The 27,773-nt window shown below is 41.0% G+C and overlaps 2 protein-coding genes across 5 annotated transcripts in view; one reads left to right on the forward strand and one right to left on the reverse strand.

The window, feature by feature from the left end:
- The window catches only part of NFATC3 (nuclear factor of activated T cells 3), a 152,693-nt gene that overhangs the window by 32,953 nt on the left and 91,967 nt on the right, over positions 1-27,773 (forward strand). For all 4 annotated transcript variants that reach the window (XM_007993866.3, XM_007993862.3, XM_038007958.2 and 1 more), the window contains exons 2-3: positions 11,268-12,402; positions 15,451-15,613. In XM_007993866.3, the coding sequence (XP_007992057.1) occupies positions 11,268-12,402; positions 15,451-15,613 (1,298 nt within the window). The remainder of the gene's footprint in view (positions 1-11,267; positions 12,403-15,450; positions 15,614-27,773) is intronic.
- On the reverse strand, positions 21,209-22,419 carry LOC103233237 (ubiquitin-conjugating enzyme E2 N-like). The gene has a single exon (XM_007993861.3). The coding sequence runs from the start codon at positions 22,010-22,012 to the stop codon at positions 21,575-21,577; it is 438 nt and encodes a 145-aa protein (XP_007992052.2). The 5' UTR covers positions 22,013-22,419; the 3' UTR covers positions 21,209-21,574.

Here is a 27,773-nt window from a genome sequence, read left to right on the forward strand (position 1 = left end):
GACAGTGGGGTGTTAAGTCTCCCACTTTTGTTGTGTGGGAGTCTAAGTCTCTTTGTAGGTCTCTAAAAACTTGTTTTATGAAACTGAGTGCATATATATTTGGGTGCATATATATTTAGGATAGTTAGCTCTTCTTGTTGAATTGAACCCTTTACCATGCTGTATGCCCTTCTTTGTCTTTTTTTGATCTTGTTGGTTTAAAATCTGTTTTGTCAGAAACTAGGATTGAAACCCCTGCTTTTTTCCTGTTTTCCATTTGCTTTGTAAATTTTCCTCCATCTCTTTATTTTGAGCCTGTGCATGTCTTTGCATGTTAGATGGGTCTGTTGAATACAGCACACCGATGATTCTTTTCTTTTTAGCGAGCTTGCCATTTTGTGTCTTTTAATTGGGGTATTTAGTCCATTTAAATTTAAGGTTAATATTGTTATGTGTGAATTTGGTCCTGTCATCATGATGCTGGCTGGTTATTTTGCAGACCTGTTAATGTAGTTGCTTCATAGTGTCATTGGTCTTTGTACTTGAGTGTGTTTTTGTAGTGGCTGGAAATGGTTTTTCCTTTCCATATTTAGTGCTTCCTTCAGGAACTCTTGTAAAGCAGACCTGGTGGTGCTGAATTCCCTCAGCATTTGCTTGTCTGAAAAGGACTTTATTTCTCTTTTGCTTATGAAGCTTAATTTGTCCAGATATGACATTTGGGTTAGAAATTCTTTTCTAAGAATGTTGAATATTGGCCTCCAATCTTTTCTGCCTTGTAGGGTTTCTGCTCAGAGGTCCACTGTTAGTTTGATGGGCTTCCCTTTGTAGTGACCTGTCCTCTCTCTTCCTGCCCTTGACATTTTTTCCTTCATTTCAGCCTTGAGAGAATCTGATAATAATGTGTTTTGGGATTGATCTTCTCATGGAGTATCTTACTGGGTTTCTGTGGATTTTCTGAATTTGAATGTTGGCCTATCTTTCTAGGTTGGGGAAGTTCTCATGGATGATACCATGAAGTATGTCTTCCGACTTGGTTCCGTTTTCCCCGTCTCTTTCAGTTACCCCAGTCATAGGTTTGGTCTTTTTTTTTTTTTTTTGAGGTGGAGTCTCACTCTGTTGCCCAGGCTAGAGTGCAGTGACGCGGTCTTGGCCCACTGCAACCTCTGCCTCCTGGGTTCAAGCAATTCTTCTGCCTCAGCCTCCTGAGTAGCTGGGACTACAGGCATGCACCACCACGCCTGGCTAATTTTTATATTTTTAGTAGAAATGGGGTTTCACCATCTTGGTCAGGCTGGTCTTGAACTCCTGGTCTTGTGATCCACCTGCCTTGGCCTCCCACAGTGCTGGGATTACAGGCGTGAGCCACCTCACCTGACCAGGTTCAGTCTTTTTACGTAATTCTATAGTTCTTGGAGATTTTATTCATTTCTTTTCATTTTTTTTTCTTTTCCTCTAGCATTGTTTGCCTGTCTTATTTCAGCAAGATAGTCTTCAGGCTCTGATAATCCTTTCCTCTGCCTGGTCTGTTCAGCTATTGATACTTGTGGTTGTAATTGTGAAGCTCTCTTGTGTTTTTCAGCTCAGTCAGGTCATTTATGTTCCTCTCTAAACTAGCCATTCTGGTTAACAGCTCCTGTAATGTTTATCGTAGTTTTGCGCTTCTTTGCATTGGGTTAGAACATACTCCTTTAGCTCAGTGAAGTTTGTTATTACCTACCTTTTGAAGCCTGTCAGTTCATTCTTCTCAGCCTCTCAACCCAGTTCTCTGCCCCTGATGGAGAAGTGTTGCGATCATTTAGAGAAGAGACACTCTGGCTCTTTGAGATTTTAGCATTCTTGCGTTGATTCTTTCTCATCTTTGTGGATTTATCTGCCTTTGATCTTTGAGGCTGCTGACCTTTGGATGGGATTTTTATGGGCTCTTTTTTGTTGATGTTGTTGCTTTCTGTTTTTCTTTTAATAGTAAGGCCCCTCTTCCATAGGATAGGGCTGCTGCAGTTTACTAGGGGACCACTCCAGACCTAATTCATCTGCCCCCTCCCGCACCTGGAGGTATAAGCAGTGGAGGCTGCAGAACAGCAAAGATGGCTGACTACTCCTTCCTCTGGGAGCTTCATCCCAGAGGGCACGGAGCTGATGCTGGCTGGAACGCTCCTGTATGAGGTGCCTGGCGACCCCTGTTGGGAGGTCTCACCCAGTCAGGAGGGATGGGATCAGGGACCTGCTTAAAGAAGCAGTCTGGCTGCCCCTTGGGTGAGCAGGTTCAGCTGTGATGGGGAAAATTCCCCTCGTCTGGACTGCCAACAGGCAGGAAAGACTAGGTCAGCTGAACCGTGAGACCGTGGCCACCCCTACCCGCAGAGGCTTCTTCCCAGGATATCAGAGTTCTGTCCATAAACTCCTGGCTAGAGTTCCTGCAGTTCCTGCAAGGAAGTTTCGCCTGGTGAGGAGGGAAGGGTCTGGGTCCCACCTAAGGAAACAACCTGGCCACGATCTGCCACCACCACTGTGTTGCGCTGTGGGGAATTCCTCTTGGTCCAAACTGCCAGGTCTCCCCAACACCAGCAGGGCAAAATGGCAGACAGGAACCACAGTGATGGCAACTGCCCCTTTCCACGGGGACTTGGTAGTCTTAGGCAGTGTCCAGCCTGCTGCTGCTGGCCACAACCTGAGCAGGTTACACAGCTCTGTGCTTGGGTCCCAAGGCCCTGGTGGCATAGGCTCATGAGGGGATCTCTTGATCCATGGGATGTACGGATCTGTGGAAAAAGTCTGGTTTCCCGCATGGGGTAGCACAGTCACTCACCATCTCCCTTGGTTGGGTGTGGGAGTTTGCCTTTGTGGCTACCGGATCAGGTTGTTGCTCCACCTTGCTTTTCCGAGCTCTGTGTGGGTCACACCAACCACCTAGTCAGTCCCAGTGAAATAACTTGGATACCTCAGTTGATGGAGCAGGATTCACTGGTCATTTTTGTTCTCAGTGGGAACTGCAGACTGGAGTGGCTTCTAATCGGCCTTCTTGGCTCCTCCTGCCTAAATTAGTGTTTTCTTAACTTCTTTGAAAATGCTTTTACTTTAAGTTGTTTCTTTCACACTATTCATGGAGGCTAATTGTTTAATTACTTTAAACTCAGCATTGACTCTTTAATAAGTAACAACTAAGCAGATGTTGGTGACATCTGGCAGCACATCAAGGGCCAAGGAAAACCACCTTTTTTTTTTTTTTTTTTTTTTTTTTGAGACGGAATCTTGTTCTGTTGCCAAACTGGAGTGCTGTGGCGTGATCTTGGCTCACTACAACCTCCAACTCCCTGGTTCAAACCATTCTTCTGCCTCTGCCTCAGCCTCCCATGTTGCTGGGATTACAGGCATGTGCCACCACGCCCAGATAATTTTTGTATTTTTAGTAGGGGTGGGGTTTCACCATGTTGGCTAGGATGATCTCGAACTCCTGACCTTGTGATCCACCTGCCTTGGCCTCCCAAAGTGCTGGGATTACAGTCGTGAGCCACTGCGCCCAGCCAGAAAACCACTTTTTAAGGAAATCGTTTGTCTTATTTTGTAATTAACCTATTAATGTTGCTACCAGTGTCCTCAGTTTTTCTACCAGTGGTTCTTGCTGAAAGGCTAATAGTCTTGTAAGTTTTTCTCTGAACATATTTCTTTGATTTCTCCAGTCAAATACAATTTAAATAACTCACCATCAGTAAATGACTTTCTTTTTTTTTTTTTTGAGACCAAGTCTTACTCTGTCACCCAGGCTGGAGTGCAGTGCTGCGATCTCAGCTCACTGCAACCTCCGCCTCCCGGGTTCAAGTGGTTCTCCTTGCCTCAGCCTCCCGAGTAGCTGGGATTACAGACGCCCGCCACTACGCCTGGCTAATTTTTGTATTTTAGTAAAGACGAGGTTTTGCCATGCTGGCTAGGCCGGTCTCGAACTCCTGACCTCGTGATCCGCCAGCCTCAGCCTCTCAAAATGCTGGGATTACAGGCGTGAGCCACTGGGCCTGGCCCCAGTAAATGACTTTCTTTACTTTGCTAACAAATGAGCCATTTTATTTTCTCTCTCTGTGGTTTTTTTTTTTTTTTTTTTTTTTTTTTGGGAGACGGACTCTTGCTCTTGTCACCCAGGCTGGAGTGCAGTAGTAGTGCAATCTCGGCTTACTGCGACCTCCGCCTTCTGGGTTCAACTGATTCCGCTGCCTCAGCCTCCCAAGTAGCTGGGATTAGAGGTGTGTGGCACCATGCCCAGCTAATTTTTGTATTTTTAGTAGAGACAGGGTTTCACCATGTTGGCCAGATTGGTCTCGGACTCCTGACCTCAAGTTATCTGCCCTGCTTGGCCTCCCAAAGTGCTGGGATTACAGGCGTGAGCCACCACACCTGATTTGGTTTAAAAAAATTTTTTTTTTCTTTTCCTGTGAGTTGGGAGTATTATGATGAATGATTTACTGTGGTAATGCATGTGTGTGTATATATATATATGGCCATAATGTTATTGCACATCTAATTTAGTAACGGTATAACCACACTCCACTATGCTTTAAGAGAGCAACATTCAAAGTCTACTTTTCTTTTTGTGTTATGTACTAGTAACATTTTTTTAAAGTCACAGTATATACGTATGCATTGCTCTCATTAGAACTTTGTTACTGCAATTTGTGTCCATCAAGCAGCAATGTGAAGGAATAGGGGGTAGTACATGTGGTCCCTTTGACAGCTACTCAGCTCTACCCTTGTGTGAAAATAACCATAGATAGTATATAAATGAATGAGCATGGCTGTGTTTCAATAAAACTTTATTTATGAATGCCAGAATTTGAATCATAACTTTTTTTTGTCATGACACACAGTTAAAAACAATTTTTTGAAACCATTTAAAACCATTAGCTTGTAGGCTATAGAAAGACAAACTATTGTTTGTAGGCTTTCTATAGCCTACAAACTAATGGTTTTAAATGTGACCTACCACCAAGGCCAGATTTGGCACATGGACTGTATTTTGCCAGCCTCTGCTTCATACTATACATAAAAACATTCATAAGACAACTTGGGTTGTCCAGATTACTGTATGCTTGCATGGGGCCCTCTGGTGGTTGAAGGAACATGGAACAAGTAATTCTTGAGATGGTGAAATTTCTGAAGTACCTTGAATTTGAGAACTCTAGACTTGGAAATCTGGATCTAGGACTGTTTGTCATAGATTGTAGTAGCTGCTTGTATCATTTCCAGAGGTTGGACACTTGGGAAAAAGATAAAGCAGCATTCCCACAAATTTTGTGTTCAGATCTCTGCAGTACTTTAAGACATCATTCTGACGTAGAATATGCTTGCTTCATCTACAGTTTATTTGGGAGAAGGGTGTGGATTTCAGCATTAGTCAACAACTGAAATGGGCTGATACAATAATTACATTTGAATAAACTGTAATTCCATGGGTGACTTTCTGTCCTCTTTTTTTCTCAAAGGGTTGGGATTTAATTAATTTTTCCTATTTAATCAAGTACATTCTTAAGGAAAAAGGCAGTTTGAAAATAAGCAATACGATTAGATGAAATTAGTAAAGAACAGTTGTTCTGCATGACTTCAAGGTGCTATGCCCTTTGAAAAACTGTTTGCTTGTTTTTCCTGTCTCTTTCCTTTTCTTTGCAACCATCTTCTCTCATTTTAGATTTCCTGCTTCTAATCTGTGGACTAGATGAGCATATAATATTATGGGATCTAAAATTGAGTAGAGAGGATCTGAACAAGGGGCCAAGGAAAATTTCTGTGAGTTAAACACATGAGCTTTTATGCTGTATATTTTGAGTGTTCAGTGGCTTGTTTTACTTCTGTCCGCTTGAGCACCATTTAGATAGGTGACATTGTGAGCTAAGTTTTAGAAAGTTTTAGCTGTCATCGTAATTCAACAGTCTGATAGCATTGCCAAGAAACATGGCTCAAAAATTCCTAATTGAGGATTTTGCTGACATAACTTAGGAGTAACATAGATTCTCTAAGGGAAGCAATTTCAACAACTTTATTTATTTATTTATTTATTTATTTATTTATTTATTTAGACGGGGTCTTGCTCTGTCACCGAGGCTGGAGTGCAGTGGCGCTATCTTGGCTTACAGCAACCTCTGAATCTCAGGCTCAAATGACCCTCCTGCCTCAGCCTCTCAGGTAGCTGGGACTACAGTACCAGCGTGTAGTCTAATTTTTGTATTTAGACATGCCTGGCTAATTTTTGTATTTTTTTTTTTTTTAGGAATGGGTTTTTGCCACATCGTCCAGGCTGGTCTTGAACTCCTGAACTCAAGCCATTTGCCTGCCTTGGCCTCCCAAAGTTCTGGGATTACAGGTGTGAGCCACCATGCCTGGCCCCAAAAACTTGAACAAATGGTTTATTATAGACCTAATAAATGTCAGGGACTTACTTGGTAGGTACTGGAGATAACAGCAGTTGAAGTTGTTCTCAAATATAATAGAAATCATGTCATTCCCCTTTTTAAAATTCTTACATGGTTTCCATTATTCTTTGAATAAAATCCAAACTCTTTACTACTGTTCTTCTAGATCTTGGCTTCTTCTAGCTCTACGCTTTCAGTTGTTAACTCTAGCCATCTTGGGCGTTTCTTAAAGAAACTAAGGTGTTATTTGTCTCAGACTGTTTATGCCTATTCTCCTGTGTTGGAACCATCACCTTCTCTCCCCAGCCCCACTGACTCCCTTTCTTTGCTTGCTGGTTCCTATTTATCTTTCAGGTTTTAGCTTACATGCTGCCTTCTCAAAAAGGCCATCTTTGTACTCTCTGTAAAATGTGTTCCTTCTCTAATTCTCTCTTCTACCGCTTAGTAACACTTACCATTTTTAATTTGTGTTTTTGTCAGTCTCTCCTGAGACTGAGACTGCTTAATGAAAGCAGGGACCATATGTGTCTTATTTACTTTTTATGTACCTACCATCTAGAACAGTTTCTATAAAATATTAATGACATTATTAATAGTTGGTGAATGAATGAGCACCTTCTTCACTTGGCTTGTGGGATGCTGCATTCTTTTGGTTATTCTTCCGTTTCACTGATGTCTCTTCTAACCTCTTAACTCATTCTTCTTCTTTTTTTTTTTTTTTTTTTGAGACGGAGTCTGGCTCTGTCGCCCAGGCTAGAGTGCAGTGGCTGGATCTCAGCTCACTGCAAGCTCCACCTCCCGGGTTTAAACCATTCTCCTGCCTCAGCCTCCGGAGTAGCTGGGACTACAGGCGCCCACCACCTCGCCCGGCTAGTTTTTTGTACTTTTTAGTAGAGATGGGGTTTCACCGTGTTAGCCAGGATGGTCTGGATCTCCTGACCTCGTGATCCGCCCGTCTCAGCCTCCCAAAGTGCTGGGATTACAGGCTTGAGCCACTGCGCCCGGCCAACTCATTCTTCTTTTTCTCCCTAATCCTAAACTTTGGAGTTCCTTGTGCCTCAGTTGCCTGCTTTCTTCTCTATTTGTACTAATTTCTTAGTGATCTTTTGGTCTTATGGCATAAATTTCAAGTATACATTAATGACTCCCAATTTTACATAGCTAGCTTGTGTTCTTATGTACAAATGTCTACTTGACATTTCCTCTTGGAAAGCTTACTGAAATCTCATATTTAATATGTACAGAGTAGAAGTTTTGGTTTCTTATTTCAAGTCTGTCTCACTTTATTTCAGTAATTACTCTTCTTTCAGAAATTCAGAAAATTTCAGAAATAAATTTTCTTTTTTTGTGTGTGTGTGGGTTTTTTTTGTTTTGTTTTTGTTTTTTTTTTTGAGACAGAGTCTCTCTCTGTTGCCCGGGCTGGAGTGCAGTGGCACAATCTCGGCTCACTGCATCTCCGCCTCCCGGGTTCACGCCATTCTCTCGCCTCAACTTCCCGAGCAGCTGGGACCACAGGCGCCCATCACCACGCCCGGCTAATTTTTTGTGTTTTCAGTAGAGACAGGGTTTCACCGTGTTAGCCAGGATGGTGTCGATCTCCTGACCCCTCATGATCTGCCTGCCTCGGCCTCTCAAAGCCCTGGGATTACAGGTGTGAGCCACTGCACCCAGCCAATACTGTGTTTTTTTTATTTTTTGTTTTTGTTTTTTTTGAGATGGAGTCTTGCTCTGTTCCCGAGGCTAGAGTGCAGTGGCGCGATCTCGGCTCACTGCAAGCTCCGCCTCCCAGGTTCACACCGTTCTCCTGCCTCAGCCTCCCGAGCAGCTGGGACCACAGGCGCCCGCCACCACGCCTGGCTAATTTTTTGTACTTTTAGTAGAGATGGGGTTTCACCGTGTTAGCCAGGATGGTCTCGATCTCCTGACCTCGTGATCTGCCCGCCTCAGCCTCCCAGAGTGCTGGGATTACAGGCGTGAGCCACCGCGCCCGGCCAATACTGTGTTTTTAATAATAGTTCAAGGCTTTAAACCTTGGTGTCACCCTTGACTGTTCTTTCACATCCAGTCAACGAAGTTCCGTCAGCACTGCCTTAATCCAAAATCTGACTTCTTAATGCTGCTTCTACTTTTACCACTCACTACCACTTAGGTCCTGTATTCCATCATTTCTCACCTGGGTGATTACAGTAGCCTCCTAAGTTTATATCAGATCATATATATCAAATGATGATACTTTTCTGTTTGGAATGCTCCAGTGGTTTCCCATTTCGCAAGGCCTTACCTGACTGCTCTCTCCCTGACCACCCCTGGCCCTCATTATTCTGCCTCCTTACTCAGTTATTCTGCCTTACTCATTATTCTACCTCCTTACTCAGTTATTCTGCCTTACTCATTATTCTACCTCCTTGCGCAAAAGTCCCACTGGCCTCGCTTTTTCTCACAGTGCACTTCAACAATGCTCTACCTCAGGTCTTTGCACTTACTATTATCCTCTGCCTGTATTATGCTGCTAACTTTCTGTATAGCTCAGTTGCATTAATATTTTTCTGCTGTTTCCTCAAATATTAGAGAAGGCTTTCCAAACTTTCCTATTAAATTAACATCTTCACGTCCTCTGTATTTTTTCTCATTTTATTTTCTCTTATAGCAAATATCACTATCTGACATATTTTACTGAAATGTAAGCTCCATGAGGAGAGGACTTTGTTTTGTTTACCATGGTGTTTTTAATATTCAGAATATGCCTGCTTACATAGTAGTTGCTAAAAAAAATTTTGTTAAATGAATAAACTGAATCATGTTGTTTCCAGTGTAGATAGAATAGGTATATGTGATTGAAAAATGAACAGCACAAAGTTAGCACCCCAAAAATGGCAAAGTGGAATAAAGAAACATTTCTGAAGGACATTGTTGAACTGTAATCCCAGCACTTTGGGAGGCTGGGGCAGTTGGATTGCCTGAGCCCAGGAGTTCAAGATTAGCTTGGGCAACAAAACGAGACCCTGTCTCTACAAAAAAAAGAAAAAAAAAATGTGCTGGGAATGGTGGCATGCACCTGTGGTCTCAGCTACCCAAAAGGTTGAGGTGGGAGGATCGCTTGACCCGGAAGTTTTAGGCAGCAGTGAGCTGTGAGTGTACCACTGCACTCCAGCCTGGGTGACAGAGCGAGACCTGGTCTCAAAAAAAAAAAAAAAAGTCCGGGCATGGTGGCTCATGGTTGTAATCACAGCACTTTGGGAGGCCAAGGTGGGTAGATCACTTGGGGTCAGGAGTTTGAGACCAGCCTGGACAACATGGAAAACCCTGTCTCTACTAAAAATACAAAAATTAGCCAAGTGTTGTGACAGGCGCCTGTAATTCCAGCTATTTGGGAGGCTGAGGTTTGAGAATCGCCTGAACTTGTGAGGCGGAGGTTGCAGTGAGCCAAGATCACACCATTGCATTCCAGCCAGAGTGAGACTCTGTCTCAGGAAAAAACAACAAAAAAAAATTAGGCGTGGTGGCGAGTGCGTGTAGTCCCGGCTACTCAGGAGGCTGAGGCAGGAGACAGGAGAATTACTTGAACCCAGGAGGCAAGATTGCACCACTCACTGCACTCCAGCCTGGGTGACAGAGCAAGACTCCATCTCAAAGGAAGAAAACCAAAAACAAAAACAAAGAAAAACCCACTTTTGGAGCTCTCCTACCTTTGACTTCTTGTTGTGTTGGATAAATATATACAGGTTGATAATGCAGGTTGTTAAGTTGGATAATATATACAGGTCATATTCAAAATCTGGAATGTTCCAATATCCTACACTTCTTAGCTCTGACATGATGCCACAAGTGGAGAATTCTTAACAGACTTTTTTTCATTCACCAAATTATTAGAAAATATTATCCAAAATTACCTTTCAGGCTATATATATAAGGTATATATGAAACATAAATGAATTTCATGTTTAGACTTGGGTCCCATATCAAGATATCTCATTGTATATATGTAAATGGGCCAAAAAAAAATCCAAAATCCTAAACACTTTTGGCCCCAAGCATTTTGGATAAGGGATATTCAGCTTGTGTCCCCTCCCCCTTTTTCAGCTACGTTGAGTTGGATTTTCTGTTCATTGTAGCCTAGGAATATCTCATTTCTTTTCTTTTCTTTTTTTTTTTTTTTTTGAGACGGAGTCTTGCTGTGTCACCCAGGCTGGAGTACGGTGGCGTGGTCTCAGCTCACTGCAGCCTGTAATTCTATGAGTATTTTTTAGAATTATGGATGTGATTTTTTTTTTTTTTTTTTTTTTTTTTTTAAAATAAACACATTTATTGGGCTGGGCACAGAGGCTCCCTCACACCTGTAATCCCAGCACTTTGGGAGGCTAAGGTGAGAGGGTAGCTTGAGCCCAGCCTGGGCAACAAAGCAAGGCCATGTATCTACCAAAAATGACAATATAAAGTAACCAGGAGTGTGGCATGTACCTGTGTCCCAGCTACTCCAGAGGCTGAGGAAAGGATCACTTGAGCCTGGGATGGGAGGGTGAGGCTTCAGTGAGCTATAATCACACCATTGCACTCCAGTCTAGGTGACAGAGTGAGACCCTGTCTCAAAAAAAAAAGAATAAAATCTTTTTCAGAGCATAATTTTTCCTGATTATCTTTTTAGAAAATGTGGAAATAAACAGGAAAAATTACATATGTAATTGTACATGTAGTAATCACACTTATCTGCAGAAATAACCAGATGCATTGAAAAAACACACACATGCCACCTCTTTAGTGGAGCTAATGACATACATTTTATATCTCACTTTTTTCTCTCAAGATTGTTATTTACTTTCTCATCGAGTAATTTATACATCTGAGTTTTCTAATTTCTTGTTTTGTTGGTTTTCTTTTTTTTTGCCTTCCTTCCCATAGATCTTGAGCCAGATGATTGTGCATCCATTTACATCTTTAATGTAGATCCACCTCCATCTACTTTAAACACACCACTTTGCTTACCACATCATGGATTTCCGTCTCACTCTTCTGTTTTGTCACCATCGTTTCAGCTCCAAAGTCACAAAAACTATGAAGGAACTTGTGAGAGTCCTGAATCTAAATATAGCCCATTAGGTGGTCCCAAACCCTTTGAGTGTCCAAGTATTCAAATTACATCTATCTCTCCTAACTGTCATCAAGAAATAGATGCACATGAAGATGACCTACAGATAAATGACCCAGAACGGGAATTTTTGGAAAGGCCTTCTAGAGATCATCTCTATCTTCCTCTTGAGCCATCCTACCGGGAGTCTTCTCTTAGTCCTAGTCCTGCCAGCAGCATCTCTTCTAGGAGCTGGTTCTCTGATGCATCTTCTTGTGAATCACTTTCACATATTTATGATGATGTGGACTCAGAGTTGAATGAAGCTGCAGCCCGATTTACCCTTGGATCCCCTCTGACTTCTCCTGGTGGCTCTCCAGGGGGCTGCCCTGGAGAAGAAACTTGGCATCAACAGTATGGACTTGGACACTCATTATCACCCAGGCAATCTCCTTGCCACTCTCCTAGATCCAGTGTCACTGATGAGAATTGGCTGAGCCCCAGGCCAGCCTCAGGACCCTCATCAAGGCCCACGTCTCCCTGTGGGAAACGGAGGCACTCCAGTGCTGAAGTTTGTTATGCTGGGTCCCTTTCACCCCATCACTCACCTGTTCCTTCTCCTGGTCACTCCCCCAGGGGAAGTGTGACAGAAGATACCTGGCTGAATGCTTCTGTCCATGGTGGGTCAGGCTTTGGCCCTGCAGTTTTTCCATTTCAGTACTGTGTAGAGACTGACATCCCTCTGAAAACAAGGAAAACTTCTGAAGATCAAGCTGCCATAGTACCAGGAAAATTAGAGCTCTGTTCAGATGACCAAGGAAGTTTATCACCATCCCGGGAGACTTCAATAGATGATGGCCTTGGATCTCAGTATCCTTTAAAGAAAGATTCATCTGGTGATCAGTTTCTTTCAGTTCCTTCACCCTTTACCTGGAGCAAACCAAAGCCTGGCCACACCCCTATATTTCGGTGAGTTGATGGAAATGGCTGCTGGTCATTTTTCATGTTTATGGGTCGTGGCATATAACTACATTATCAATATATAATGATTTGACCATTTCTCCTCTTCCTATTTTTAAAAAAAATTCTACCAAAAAACTTAATGTTTATTTTCGTTTGAATCTTAAAAATATTTTTAGATAGGTTAAATATAATTTTAAAAGTATATAGCTAATGAATTGTTGATAATAATAAATTACATTTAAAAATCCTGGCTGGGTTTGGAGGCTTCTGCTTTGTATTCCCAGCACTTGGGAAGCTGAGGCAGGAGGATTGCTTGAGCCCAGGAGTTTGAGACCAGCCTGGGCAACATAGCAAGATCCTGTCTCTACAAAAGAATTAACCAGGCATAGTGATATGTGCCTGTAGTCCTAGCTGCTTGGGAGGCTGAGGTAGAAGCATTGTTTGAGCCCAGAACTTCAAGGCTGCAGTGAACCATGATCATGCCATTGTACTCCATCCTATTTCTACAAAAAAAAAAAAAAGTTTATTGTAAAACTTGGATAATAATATGAATTTAATTACTAAGAAAACTATTTGGGGCCAGGCATGGTGTCTCATGCCTGTAATCCCAACTTTGGGAGGCCCTGCCAGGCAAATCACTTGAGTCCAGGAGTCACCAGCCTGGCTGACGTGGCAAAACCATGTCTCTACAAAAATAAAAATTAGCCAGGTGTGGTGGCACACACCTATAGTCCCAGGTACTAGGGAGCCTGAGGCGGGAGCATCGCCTGAGATGGGAGATGGAGGCTGCAGTGAGCTGAGATCGTGCCACTGCACTGCAACCTGGGTGAAAGTAAGACCCTGTCTGGACCACCCCCCACATAAAAGAAAAAAAGAAAAAAAAGAACCTATTAATTACATTTACAGAATCAATTTAATCTATAATTGATTAGAAAAAACAACTTTTATGTATTAAATTCCCACATGGAGTTGTACCTGTTAGGATTTTTGTTTTGTTTTTTTGAGACAGCATTTTGTTGCCCAGGCTGGAGTACAGTGGTGCAATCATAGCTCACTGCAGGTTCGACCTCCCAGACTCAAGCAATCCTCATACCTCAGGCTCCTGAGTAGCTGGGACTATAAGCATATACCACCACACTCAATTATTTGGGAAAAAAATTTTTTTTTTTTTTTTTTTTTTTGGTAGAGATGGAGTCTTGCTTTGTTGCTCAGGCTGATCTCACTCCTGGCCTCAAGTGATCCTCCTGCCTCAGTTCGCAAAGTGCCAGGATTATAGGCAGGAGCCGCTGTGCCCGGCCAGGGGTTTTTCTTTTCTTTTCTTTTTTTCCTTTTTTTTTTTTTTGAGACGGAATGTCACTGTCGCCAAGGCTGGAGTGCAGTGGCATGGTCTCAGCTCACTGCAACCTCTGCCTTCCAGGTTCAAGCAATTCTCCTGCCTCAGCCTCCCGAGTTGCTGGGATTCCAGGCACCTGCCACCACCCCTGGCTAATTTTTTTGTATTTTTAGTAGAGACGGGGTTCCCCTTTGTTGGCCAGGCTGGTCTCGAACTCCTGACGTCAGGTGATCTTCCCGCCTTGGCCTCCCAAAGTGCTGGGATTACAGGCGTGAGCCACCGTGCCCGGCCAATGCTTTTCTTCTCATTGAGAATCTTTATTTCTCAATCCTGATCTTTAGAAAAATAGAATTATGGTAATGAAGACAACTTTGAACCTATCCCTTTGCTACTGAAATTTATCTTAATTTTTCTAGTGGTTTGCTTAAGACTGCAAAACAAATACAGAAGTAACTGAGAGTTGAAGTTGGATTTTTTCAGACTAATAAAAATTAATATCCTTGAATTTCATAGGAGTAGGACTTAAAGCTAGGCTGAGAACATGGAAGGAAACAATGAAATAATTTAGAAATTGTACTTGACCTGTAGACATATGAAGTTTTTCTTTTATAATCCATATTTTAATGTTAATATATCAAAATGAACCTTTGGGCCTTTAAGCAACTTAAATGTTCTTATTGATAAGGTAAAAAAAAGTAACATTTAGAGATGCTGGAGTGACGGGCTGTTTTCCAACCAAACATGCACCAAAATTAAATTTTTACTTCAAATTGCAGTATATTGCTGAACAGAAGCAATTTTTCAGAGAGACAGGGAAAGGCACAGTAGGGAGGAAGTGGGGAAAGGAGCAATAGGGAGGAAGTGCGGGAAGTGATAACTTCAATAGGTTGACATCCACAGATATGTACCAGGGAGGGAGAGAGACATCCTGACACGGAGAGAGAGATGTTTGGATATGTGGAGAGATACTGATACACATAAACAGAAATGTGCCTCTTTGTTTAAAAAAATTGAATTATTATTTTTTGGTTATTTTTGTTAAGTACATACACATAATTGAGAAAAATTTACAGTTTTATAAATTATTAGAATTTGTCTTTTTCAAAAAAAGTGGGAAACCAAAATGAAGATAAGACAGATTTTTAAATTTAATTTAATTTTTAAATTATTATTATTTTTTGAGACAGAGTCTCTATTGGCCAGGCTGGAGTGCAGTGGTGCAATCTTGGCTCATTGCAGCCTCCGTCTCCTGGGCTCAAACAATTCTCCTGCCTTAGCCTCCCTAGTAGCTAGGATTACAGGCGAGTGCCACCATGCCCAGCTAATTTTTGTAGTTTTAGTAGAGATGGGGTTTCACCATGCTGGCAAGGCTGGTCTCGAACTCCTGATCTCAGGTAATCTGCCTGCCTCAGCTCCCAAAGTGCTGGGATTACAGGCATGAGCCACCACACCTGGCCTTTATTTTTATTTTCTAAAATTTATTTATCTTTAAGCACGTACCACCTTTGGGAAATAAAATAGATTTTATTCTAAAGATGAAATAATTATTTATTAAGCACTCACCATAACCAGAATTATAACTTACTGAGTGAAGTTTTATTTTGTAATACATTGTTTCAGAGATCAAAGAAAGAAATGTTGGTGCTGGCAAAGAAGCCATTTGAATCGTTGCTTGGCAATAATAGCATGGTGACATGCATCTTTGTGTGTTTTGTTTGTAGCACATCTTCATTACCTCCACTAGACTGGCCTTTACCAGCTCATTTTGGACAATGTGAACTGAAAATAGAAGTGCAACCTAAAACTCATCATCGAGCCCATTATGAAACTGAAGGTAGCCGAGGGGCAGTAAAAGCATCTACTGGGGGACATCCTGTTGTGAAGGTATGAGACTTTTGGGGCTTGTTTTGCAGATACCATACAACTAGTGATGATTAGACAAATCTATTCAGTTAGGTACTAGAGAGTACAAAGAGCAAAAACTCAAAACTAGAGAGCCTCTGTTGTTTTGGGGGCTTGTTGATGTGACTACACTTCTGCATTGAGTTATATTTGCTAGGCTAAAAGATGTTCTTTCGTGGACTGACTTTCCTTCTGGGGAGACTCTGGGGAAAGATTACAGTGGCCAAATAGCTGTTTTACTGACAAAAAAATACGGCCGTATTATATTTATGAATAAAATATATGCTCATTTAAAATTTAATACAGGCCGGGTGTGGTGGCTCACGCCTGTATCCCAGCACTTTGGGAGTCCGAGGCAGGTGGATCTTGAGCTCAGCAGTTCAAGACCAGCCTGGCCAACATGGTGAAACCCTGTCTCTACTAAAAATACAAAAACTAGCAGGGCGTGTTGGCAGGTGCCTGTAATCCCAGCTACGCGGCAGGCTGAGGCAGGAGAATTGCTTGAACTCGGGAGGCGGAGGTTGCAGTAAGCCCAGATCGTGTCGCTGTACTCCAGCCTGGGCAACAGAACTAGACTCCGTCTCTAAATAGATAAATAAATAAAATCTAATACAGAAAAATAGAAAGAATAAAGCAACAAATTACCCAAAATCTAACCCTCTCAGAAATAAGCAGTGTTAACATTTGATTAACATTCCAGATAACTCTCTATGTATATATTTAGTGGAAGACTGAATGGATAGCTAGAAAAATGATTGGATTTTTTTAAGGAAAGAGATTACACCTGTAATCCCAGTACTTTGTGAGGCTGAGGCAAATGGATCACTTGAGCCCAGGAATTTGAAGCCAGCCTGGATAATACAGTGAGACCCAGTATCTACAAAAAAAATACAAAAATTAACTGGGCATGGTGGTTGTATGCCTATAGTCCCAGCCATTCCGGAGGCTAAGATGGGAAGATCAATTGAGCCTGGGAGGTTGAGGCTGTAGTGAGCCATGATCACGCCACTGCACTCCAGCCTGGGCAATAGAACGAGACCCTGTCTCAAAAAAAAGAATTCCTAAAATATCTTTCTAAGGTCACAACAAGAGATTAAATACATTATTGAGAGATTGAAGTTGTTGTTTCAGATTTAGATGGCATGGATTGACTTCTACTCTGAAAAGTAAGGTAATTGTCTTTCTTAAACTTCCTTCACCTTTTCTACTCTTTACCTCCTGAATTTTCTTGCTTATGGTATTTTTCCTTTCAAATTTACATCCTCCCTAACTTCTCCAGTAATTATTTAGCCTTAGTTCTATTTCTGGTTAGATTCAATGCTCACTACTACTTCTTTTTTGTTTATTTCATTGTTAAGTTTTTTTGTTTTTATGTGAGGAGGGCTTTGGAGTCTATGTTCCATAGGTTCTTTCATGTTTGAAAATGTGTTTTTTGCCTTTATATACTCAAATATAGAAATGACTGTAGATAATAATCTCTTAGAACTGTGTAGACATTTTTCCCTCTTGTCTTAATGGTATTGAATACTGTAGTGGAAAAACTAATTACACTGAAGTGATTTTCAACAAATAAAATCTACGAACTATCATCTCTTTTATGAGCTATGCTTTATGATTATTATCTGATCATGTTTTATAGTTCTTTACATATAAAGATTTACATTTTAGATGGGTTTTTAAATGATTTGTATTAAGAAATGCCAGGAAAACAAAACATAAGAATTTTGTCATTTTGTTCATGAGTCATATTTCGTTGTTAAATGAGCTTATTTCATTTTGGTAAAAGAAGCAGATTTGTTGCTTAGTTTTCTATATCTTTAATTTTCACAGCAATAAACAAATTATTTACAAGTGTATAAATGAACAAGTCCTTTGGGAGGGTACATGATTTGTTCCCACAGTTTTCCTTTAGTGAAAAAACTGATGCATGTGCTGTGATCAAAAGCCAAAAACAACGTTAAAAAAAGCATTTTAAGGCCGGGCACGGTGGCTCAAGCCTGTAATCCCAGCACTTTGGGAGGCCAAGACGAGCGGATCACGAGGTCAGGAGATCGAGATCGTCCTGGCTAAAACGGTGAAACCCCATCTCTACTAAAAAAAATACAAAAAGCTAGCTGGGCAAGGTGGCGGGCGCCTGTAGTCCCAGCTACTCGGAGGCTGAGGCAGGAGAATGACGTAAACCCGGGAGGCAGAGCTTGCAGTGAGCTGAGATCCGGCCACTGCGCTCCAGCCTGGGCAACAGAGCGAGACTCTGTCTCAAAAAAAAAAAAAAAAAAAGAAAAAGGCATTTTAAAAGATTAAAAAAAACAAAAACAAGAACTGAGCCAGGAACAATGGTGTGTGCTTGTAGTCCCAGCTACTGGGGAGACTGAGGCTTAAGTATCGCTGGAAGCCAAGAGTTCAGGGCTGTGGTGTATGATGACTGTGGCTGGAAATAGCCACTGCACTCCAGTCTGGGCAACATGTCTCTAAAAAACAAAAGCAGAACTGGTGCCGTGGCTCATGCCTGTAATCCAGGTGACATGGTGGACTGGGATGCTGAGGTGAGAGGATTGCTTGAGGCTAGGAGTTTGAGACCAGACTGGACAACAAATAAATGAGTAAAATTAGCTGGGCATTGTGGCACACACTTGTAGTCCCAGCTACTCCAGAGGCTGAGGCAGCAGGATTGCTGGAGCCGGGAATTTGAGGCTGCTGTGAGCTATGATTGTGCCACTGCACCTCAGCCTGGGCAACAGAGCGACCCTATTTCTACAAAAAATTTGAAAAATAGCCAAGTGCAATAAGTAGCATGTGCCTGTAGTCCCTGCTCTTTCAGAAGCTGAGGTGGAAGGATCTTTTGAGCCCAGCAATTTGAGGCTGCAGTGATCTATGATCTTAACGCTGCACTCCAGATTGGGTGACAGAGCAAGGCACTTCTCAAAAACGAAGAAAAACAGCTGAGTCTCTCCTTAAGGGGAGACTACAACTCCTGGTATTAGCAGTTTTTATTTTCTTCTTGTAAGTGACTTTTTGTTTTCTAACTTATTGATTGAAGAATTATTTCTTTATACTTGAAATGGTTGACTTAACCAGAGTATGTCTGAATGTTAATAGTTCTTTATCAGTCTTTTCCAGTACTGTTGATGCTCCCTTTCAATCTGAGATTCTTTCTTGCTTCATGCCAGAAAAAGATGTATATATTTCCTTTTCCTTTTATTTTGTTGTTTACTTAAGTGACTCTAATTATTATTCAAATGTTGGCTTATCTTAGGTCTTGCTATGTTGCCCAGGCTGTTCTTGAACCCTTGGCCTCAAACGATCCACCCACCTTGCCCCCCAACCTTTTTTTTTTTTTTTTTTTTTTTAAGAGATAGGCTCTTGCTCTGTTACCTAGGCTGGAGTTCAGTGTCATGATCATACTTAACTGCAGCCTCAGACTCCTAGGCTCAGGGCATTCTCCTGCCTCAGCCTCCTGAGTCGCTGGGACTACAGGTGCATGCCACTGCATCTGGCTAACTTTTTAATTTTTTTGTGGAGGTAGAGTCTTGATTTGTTGCCCAGGCTGGTCTCAAAACTCCTGGCTTCAAGTGATCCTCCTGCCTTGGCCTCCCAAAGTACAGATATTATAGGTGTGAGCTGCCAGGCCTGGCTGATTTCTCTCTTTTCTTGTGGTGGAATAGTATTCAATTGTGTATACATACCACATTTTAGAAATCCATTCATCCATTGACAAACACTTAATTTGGTTCCATATCTTGGCCGTTATGAATAATGCTGCAAGAAACAGCATAAATATCTTTTTAACCTACTGATTTCATTTCCTTTGAATATATAATATACCCTGTAGTGGAATTGCTGGATCATATGGTAGTTCTGTTTTTAGTTTTTTGTGTAACCTCCATACTGTTTTCTGTAATGGCTGTACTCACTTACATTCCCATAACAGTGTGCCAGTATTCCCTTTTCTCCTTATCCCCACCAGAATTTTCCTTTTTTTGCATTTTGATAAATAGCTGTGCTAACTGGAGTGATATTATGTCTCATTGTGGTTTTGATTTGCATTTCCCTGATGATTAGTGATGTTGAGCATTTTTTCATATACTTGTTTGCCATTTGTATATCTCCTTTTGAGAAATGTCGTTTTAGATCCTTTGCCCACTTTTTAGTTAGATTGTTCGGGGTTCCTTGGCTGTTGAGTTGTTTGAGTACCTTGTGCATTCCTAGTATTAGTCCTATGTTGGATGAATAGTTTGAAGATATTTTCTCCCATTGTACAGGTTATCTCCTCATTCTGTTGATTATTTCCTTTGCTGTACAGAAGCTTTTTAGTTGACAGAAATTGTTTTCTCTGTTTTTGTTGGCTGTGATTTTATAACATTACTCATAAAATCTTTGCTTAGATCAATGTAATGGAGCTTTCCCCCTATATTTTCTTCTAGTAGTTTTATAGTTTTGGATCTTAAATTTAAGTCTTTAATCCATTTTGAGTTGATTTTTTTGTATGTTATGAAAGATGGGTGTCTAATTTCATACTTCTGCATGTGGATATCCAGTGTTCCCAGCATATTTATTGAAGAGGGTATCCTTTCCCCAGTGTATGTTCTTCTTAGCAACTTTGTTGAAAAGGAGTTAGCTATAAATACAGGAATTTATTTCTGTGCTCTCTATTCTGTCACATGGGTCTGTGTGTCTGTTTTTATATCAATATTGTGCTTTTCTTGTTACTGTCATTTTGTAATATATTTTGAAGTCAAGTAGTATAATGCCTTTAATTTTGTTCTTTTTGTTCAGTTAAGCTTTTGGCTCTTTGGGGTCTTTGGTGGTTCAATTTAAATTTTAAGATTATTTTTTCTATTTCTGTGAACAATGTCATTGGTATTTTGACAGAGATTGCATTGAATCCGTAGATTGTTTTTGGTAGTATTTATTGATACATTCTTATACACAACAACTTTGTTTGTTTTTGTTTTTTGAGACAGAGTCTCACTCTGTTACACCACCTGGAGTGCAGTGATGTGATACTGGCTCACTGCAACCTCTGCCTCCCTGGTTCAGGTGATTCTCCTGCCTTAGCTTCCCGAGTAGCTAGGATTACAGGCACACACCACCATGCCTGGCTAATTTTTTGTATTTTGGTAGAGACGGGTTTTTACCATGTTGTCCAGGCTGGTCTCGAACTCCTGACCTCAAGTGATCCACCCACCTCAGCCTCCCAGAGTGCTGGGATTAGAGGCGTGAGCCACTGTGCCTGGCCAACAAAACTTTTTTTTTTCTTTTTTTTTAGAATAACAAAAAATATTTTACTAAAACATAAGATTTACAGAAGTTTGCAAACAAACCATACAAAATGGTCACAAGCCTGTTTTGAAGGGGGGATCCACACTTGACTGCAATGTTATTAGTGAGGGCCGTGATGTTTGTTTAATGTTCCCATTTTGGTTCAAACAGTCAAGCTTGTCCATGTACAGCGTCTAAATAAAGTTAGATTTGGCTAGAGAGCATATTCTAAAGACCTGGTTAGCTGCTTTTAACCAATGCAATTAGATCACCAAAAAAGGGGGAAAGGAGCCCATAAAATTAAAATAAAACTACCTCCCCCCTCAAAAAAATAAGATAAAGAAAAACACCCACACCACTGCAGCTAACCTGACAACTACCTTCATTCACAGTGCTTTATACTTAAACCAGGATGGGGGAAATGAATAAAAGCAGGGAGGGGCCACTGCTTTTAAATGTTTCACAGCAATCCAGATGATACTTCTAGCCTCTGCTCATGCTTTATGACAGTGAATCAGGACAAGACATAGATTTGCTAATGTGCATTTAATCACCAAAGGACTGAAGATGTCTAGGCTTTTTTATTCTGTAATATTTCTAAGACTGTGTCCATTAAATGCAGACAAAAAGGAGGAAGTCTTGGCAGAACAGGAGAAGTGATGCACACTTGATGATCGGATCAATTTAAATATTATTCATGGCATATAGCCTAGTCCATGCTCTAGCTATTTCTATGGCTTGGGCTTCGTTGGTCTTCCACTGCTCCACTACATCATTTGCTAATGGATCATCTGGATTGGGAGCACTTAACAAGGCCTGGATCGGTAGCAGAACTGTCCACTTATCTTTCAAAATATCTAAATATATTCTTCCCAACTTGTCTACAATAGGATAATAAATTTTGGTCATAAAACATACTTTAGGGGCTGCCATTGGGTATTCTTCAGGAAGGAATAGCTCAAGTTTAAAAGTCCCTCCCTCAAAGGGGGAATCTTGAGGGCCAGCAGTGACCACATGAAAATAACGGGGGTTGCTCTCATCTGGTTCTACTTTGATGCCAGAAACTGGTTCTGCCAGCAAACGCTGGGTTTCCTTGATGATTCTGCGGAGCAGCCCGGCCATCTTGTCAGAACCCGAGTTCGGCCTCTGGTCTCATCTCCAGGTCTGCTCACCTCACCCCACAAAACTTTTAAAAGGCAAAAAGAAACAAGCCAGCAGATACCGAGCACAATCAAGACACTTTTTTTTGTTGTTGTTTTTTTAAGTAGAGACAGGGTCTCACTATACTGCCTGGTTTGGTCTTGAACTCCTAGGGTCAAGCATTCCTCTTGCCTCAGTCTTCCAAAGTGCTGGGATTGCAGGTGTGAGCCACTGCACCTGACCTAAACATACCACTTTTATGTGTGAGGCTCAGACCAGTCTGGAGTAACTGATGCCTTTCTCTCTCTCTTTCTGAGAATTTAAAATCCTCAGAATAGTGGAGAAATCTACCAACTCTTCTCAGTTGCTGGAGAAGAACCACCTCTGTTAATGGGAAAAAATGTGGTCTCACAAGGTGAGCATATACTGGTATAGTGTTCCATACATTGCACATCTCTGCAAATATGTTGGAGTATATAGAATCAGGTATCAGTTCCACTTTCCTTTTTAAATGACCTGCTGTCATGTGTACTGCTTATTTTTCCCTCGATATTAGAAAAATAACTTTTAGATAGTAAAATGAAGTAGTATCGCAATCTTCCCCCAATAACTAACAAAATAAACAAAATGTATGTGTGTGTAGGATGTGAGGAAACAGCCAAAAATCTATTGGTAACACCCAAACAAGCAAAGAAGAACACAAACTTTGATCTATAAACTTCAAAGAGTGGTGATAGAGGATGGAGGGTGGGGTAAGGTGAGGAATGTGTAATAGAAGAGATTCTGGTGTAGTATATAGCAGAGCTGCTAACCCACACATACTTTCATCCATCAGGAAGAGTAGTAAGTCAAGGAAAAACCCTCAAAAATAAAAGAATAAAAGATCCTTTACACTGCTGGTGGGAATGTAAACTACTATAGCCATGATGGAAAACAGTCTAAAGGTTGCTCAAAAAATTTAAAAATGGAACTACCGTATGATCCAGCAATTCCACTGTTGGGAATTCGTCTACAGAAGAGGAAATCAGTATATTAAAGAGATCACAGTAGCCAAGATATGGAATCAACCTAACTGTCCATCAACTGATGAATGCATAAAGAAAATGTGACAGATATGCACAATACAATACTATTCAGGCATAAAAAAAGAATGAAATCCTGTCATTTGTGGCAACATGGATGAACCTGGAGGAAATTATATTAAATGAAATAAGTCAGGCACAGAAAGATAAATACGGCATGTTCTCACTTATATGAAAGGGCTAAAAAATTTCAACTCACAGAAATAGAATTTTGGTTATTAGAGGCTGAGAAAGGATTGCAAGAGGTAAGGATGGGGAGAAGTTGGTCAATGGATACAAAATTACAGCTAAAGGGGAAGAATAAGTCTTGTGTTATGTAGCATTGTGGGGTGAATATAGTTAACAAAAATTTATTGTGGGATTACACACCTGTAATCCCAGCACTTTGGGAGGCTGAGTCGGGTAGATCCCTTGAGGTCAGGAGTTCGAGACCAGCCTGGCCAACATGGTGAAACCCTGTCTCTCTTAAAAATACAAAAATTAGCTGGATGTGGTGGCACATGCCTGCAATCTCAGCTACTCAGTAGGCTGAGGCAGCAGAATCGCATGAACCCGGGAGGCGGAGGTTGTAGTTACCTGAGATTGCACCACTGCACTCCAGCCTGGGCAACACAGTAAGACTCTGTCTAAAACAAAATTTATTGTGTATGTTCACAAAGCTAGAAAGGATTTTGAATGTTTTTAACACACATGATAAGTGTTTGAAGTGATAGATATCTTAGTCAACCTGATTTGATTATTACACATTATATACATATATCAAAATATCACTATATACTGTACAAATATGTATAATTACTACATGTCAACTAAAAAGAGGAACAAATAAGTATACAAATCTTAAGTTGTACAACACAACGAATATTTAACACACAAGTATAAATACTCAAAAAACCACACAAGTTAACATATAGAACATTTTAAGCACTTCATGAGTCTTCCTTGTGTCCCTTCCCAGTTTATACCCCCAACCAAAGATAATCATACTTCTCAACTCTCATCAGCATATATTAGTTTTCTTATTTCTGTATTTTATATAAATGGAGGTCCTGTTTTGTATCTAACATCATGTATTCAACATTATGATTGTGGGATTCATCAAATTTTTGTTGTTTGTTTTTTTCGTTGCTTCATGTTAGTCTCATGTATGAATTTGCAAGTGTTTCTTTGTTTTCTTTTCATAGACATTTGATTTGTGTGGAGTGTTGGACAATTATGAATAAAGTTGCTTTGTGCCTTTTTTAAAAAAACAAAAAACAAAAAAAACCCATGACTTTCGATGGACAAAGCATTTACTTACTTGGGAATATGTCCGGGGGTGTAGTTACTGATATTCCAAAGTGGCTGTACCAATTTATACTCCCAGTCAGCCATATATAAAGTTCTTGTTCATCCACATCCTCACCAATAGTAACACTTGTTAGTCTTTTAATTTTAACCATTATTGTAAAGATATAATGGTATCTGGCTGTGGTTTTAATTTGTGGTTTCTTGATGACCAATGATTTTGAACATCTTATATATTTGTTGGACATTTGGATATCTTTCATGAAGTGTTTGTTTACATCTTTTGACCTTTTTGTGATAGTGGCACAATCATGACCCATTGCAACCTCAAACTCATGGGCTCAAGCCCACCTTGGCCTCCCAAGTAGCTGGGGCTACAGGCATGTACCACCACGTTTGACTAATTTTTAAAATCTTTTTTGTAGACAGGGCCTCACTGTGTTGCCCAGGCCCAGTGTCTGCCACTTGCTTGTTTTCTTGTCTGAAACTCTTGGCCTCAAGTGATTGATCCTCCCACCTCAGCCTCCCAAAGTGCTGGAATTACAGACATGAGCCACTGTGTCCAGCCAGCTCATCTTCGAATAATACCGGTTTTACTTCTTCCTCTTAATTTTTATTTTATTTTATTTTTTTGAGACGGAGTCTCGCTCTGTTGCCCAGGCTGGAGTGCAGTGGCGTGTTCTCCACTCGCTGCAAGCTCCGTCTCCCGGGTTCACGCCATTCTCCTGCCTCAGCCTCCCGAGTAGCTGGGACTACAGGCACCAGCCACTGCGCCTGGCTAATTTTGTTTTTGTATTTTTTTTAGTAGAGACGGGGTTTCACTGTGTTAGCGAGCGTGGTCTCGATCTCCTGACCTCGTGATCTGCCCGTCTTGGCCTCCCAAAGTGCTGGGATTATAGACGTGAGCCACTGCGCCCGGCCCCTTCTTAATTTTTGTACTTTTTCCCCCTTTTTCTTGCTTTATTGTATTGACTAGGACCTCTGATACATTGTTGATTAGAGGTGGTGGTGGAGGACATCCTTGTCTTTTTACCAAACTCAGGACAAAAAAGGATTCATAATTGTGCCATTAAGTAATTTGCTAGGGTTTTGTTTGGTTGGTTGTTTTGGGTTTTTTTTGGGGGTGGGGTGGGAATACCTTTTATCAGACTAAGGATATTCTTTTCTAATTTGTTGGGAGGTTTCTATTTTTGTTTTTTGAATTTATGAATAGGTGTTGAGTGTTGTCAAGTGCTTTTCTTGCAGACTTGTTTTCTATTTTAAGGACACAAGAAGCGAACCATGCAGCCAGTGTCTGCCACTTGCTTGTTTTCTGTAATGTGAAACTTAATATTAAAGTAAAATAGAGATAATGTTCTTATATTATTAAATTGGACTGATACAGTCTCATTTCTTTTTATAGTTTATGGTTAGGAACTGTAGAATTATGTATCACTGTTAAAAATCTCCCTCCAAGTTCCCCTTTTTTTGGGTTTTATATATCCACAATATCTTTGTGTTGGTGGTGGGGGACTTCACAGTGCCTTCAGAGTACACAAGTGAGAAACAGATGCAATTGAATCTCAAATGAAACTGAATTGTGTACTTGTTGCTGGGAAACTAATCTTTAATAAATTTTAAAATAGTCTTTAATGAATATTTAATCAGATTATTTTACTTTTTAGCTCTTATTCTAAATATGGGAGAATTGTCTGTTTAATTAAAGCCAATAATTTTTATTGGAATTACCTGGGGAAAATGCACATTTTCAGTTATTAAAATTGGAAGAGACTTTTGTAGGTCTTAATTTTCTGAGTTTTGTTTTAGATGATTTAACATAGATTATCTCTATGTTTTAAAATAATGTTTGGTTAAACGAAAATTAGTTTAGGCTAGGGGCAGTGGCTCACGCCTATAATCCCAGCACTTTGGGAGGCTGAGGCAGATGGATCACCCGAGGTCAGGAGTTCGAGACCAGCCTGGGCAACACCATGAAACCCCACTCTACTAAAAATACAAAAATTAGCCGGGCGTGGTGGTGCATTCCTGTAATCCCAGCTACTCAGGAGGCTGAGGTGAGAGTATCACTTGAACTCGGGAGGCAGAGGTTGCAGTGAGCCGAGATCGCGCCATTGCACTCCAGCCTGGGCAACAAGAGTGAAACACTCCATCTCAAAAAATAAAAAATAAAAATAGTTTGAAAGAATTTGCTTTACTGTGAACATTTGTCTAAAAAGCGCTTGAAGACAAAATGCTACTGAAATTACTAATTTCAATGGCATTTTGTAGGTTCGTGCTGCTATTAATTGCAATAGTTTACTTTTTGTAGTGTTTTGTAGTTTACAAAATGTTTTCCCAGAGTTTACCTTTTCTTTTTCTTTTTTCTTTTATGAGACAGTGTCTCACTCTGTTGCCCAGGCTGGAGTGCAGTAGTGCAGTGTCAGCTCACTGCAGCCTACGCTTCCTGGGCTCAAACAATCCTGTCTGTCTCAACTTCTCCCATGGCTGGGACTACAGGGGCATACCACCACGCCTGGCTAATTTTTGTATTTTTTGTGAAGGTAAGATTTTGCCATGTTGGGCAGGCTGGTCTCGAACTCCTAGACTCAAGTGATCCACCTGCCTTGGCTTCTCAAAGTGCTAGGATTATAGGCTTGAGCCACCACGCCTGGCCTCAGAGTTTACATATTTAATCTTTACAAAAGTTCTTTGAAAAGGGCAAATCGGTTACAGTCATATGCCACTTAACACCCGGGATATGTTCTGAGAAATGCATCATTGGGCGATTTCTTCGTTTTATGAACACGGGAGAGTGTACTTATACAAACCTAGATGGTATACCCTAACATATGGTATAACCAGTCACGTTGGCACCAGGCTTGCAGTCCCAGCTACTTGGGAGGGTGAGTCAGGAGGATTGCTTGAGCCCAGGAGTTAGAGTCTAGCCTGGGCAACATGTTGAGAGCTTCTCTCTTAAAAAACAACAACAACAAAGATTTACTTAAGAAAATATGGTATAAAGGCCGGGCGCGGTGGCTCACGCCTGTAATCTCAGCACTTTGGGAGGCCGAGGCGGGCGGATCACAAGGTCAGGAGATCGAGACCATGGTGAAACTCCGTCTCTATTAAAAAATACAAAAAATTAGCCGGGCGCGGTGGCGGGCGCCTGTAGTCCCAGCTACTCAGGAGGCTGAGGCAGGAGAATGGCGTGAACCCGGGAGGCGGAGCTTGCAGTGAGCCGAGATCGAGCTACTGCACTCCAGCCTGGGCGACAGAGTGAGACTCCATCTCAAAAAAAAAAAAAAAAAAAAAAAAGAAAATATGGTATAAAATATTAAAAATGGCATACCTGAATAGAGCACTTACCATTAATGGAGCTTATAGGACTGGAAGTT

The sequence above is a fragment of the Chlorocebus sabaeus genome, chromosome 5 (assembly GCF_047675955.1).
Source record: "Chlorocebus sabaeus isolate Y175 chromosome 5, mChlSab1.0.hap1, whole genome shotgun sequence".
In the NCBI taxonomy this organism is placed as follows: Eukaryota; Metazoa; Chordata; class Mammalia; order Primates; family Cercopithecidae; genus Chlorocebus; species Chlorocebus sabaeus.

Bases quoted from the DNA above. Each gene is read 5' to 3' on its own strand.
- LOC103233237 (XM_007993861.3), bottom strand. From the start codon at position 22,012: ATGGCCGGGCTGCTCCGCAGAATCATCAAGGAAACCCAGCGTTTGCTG.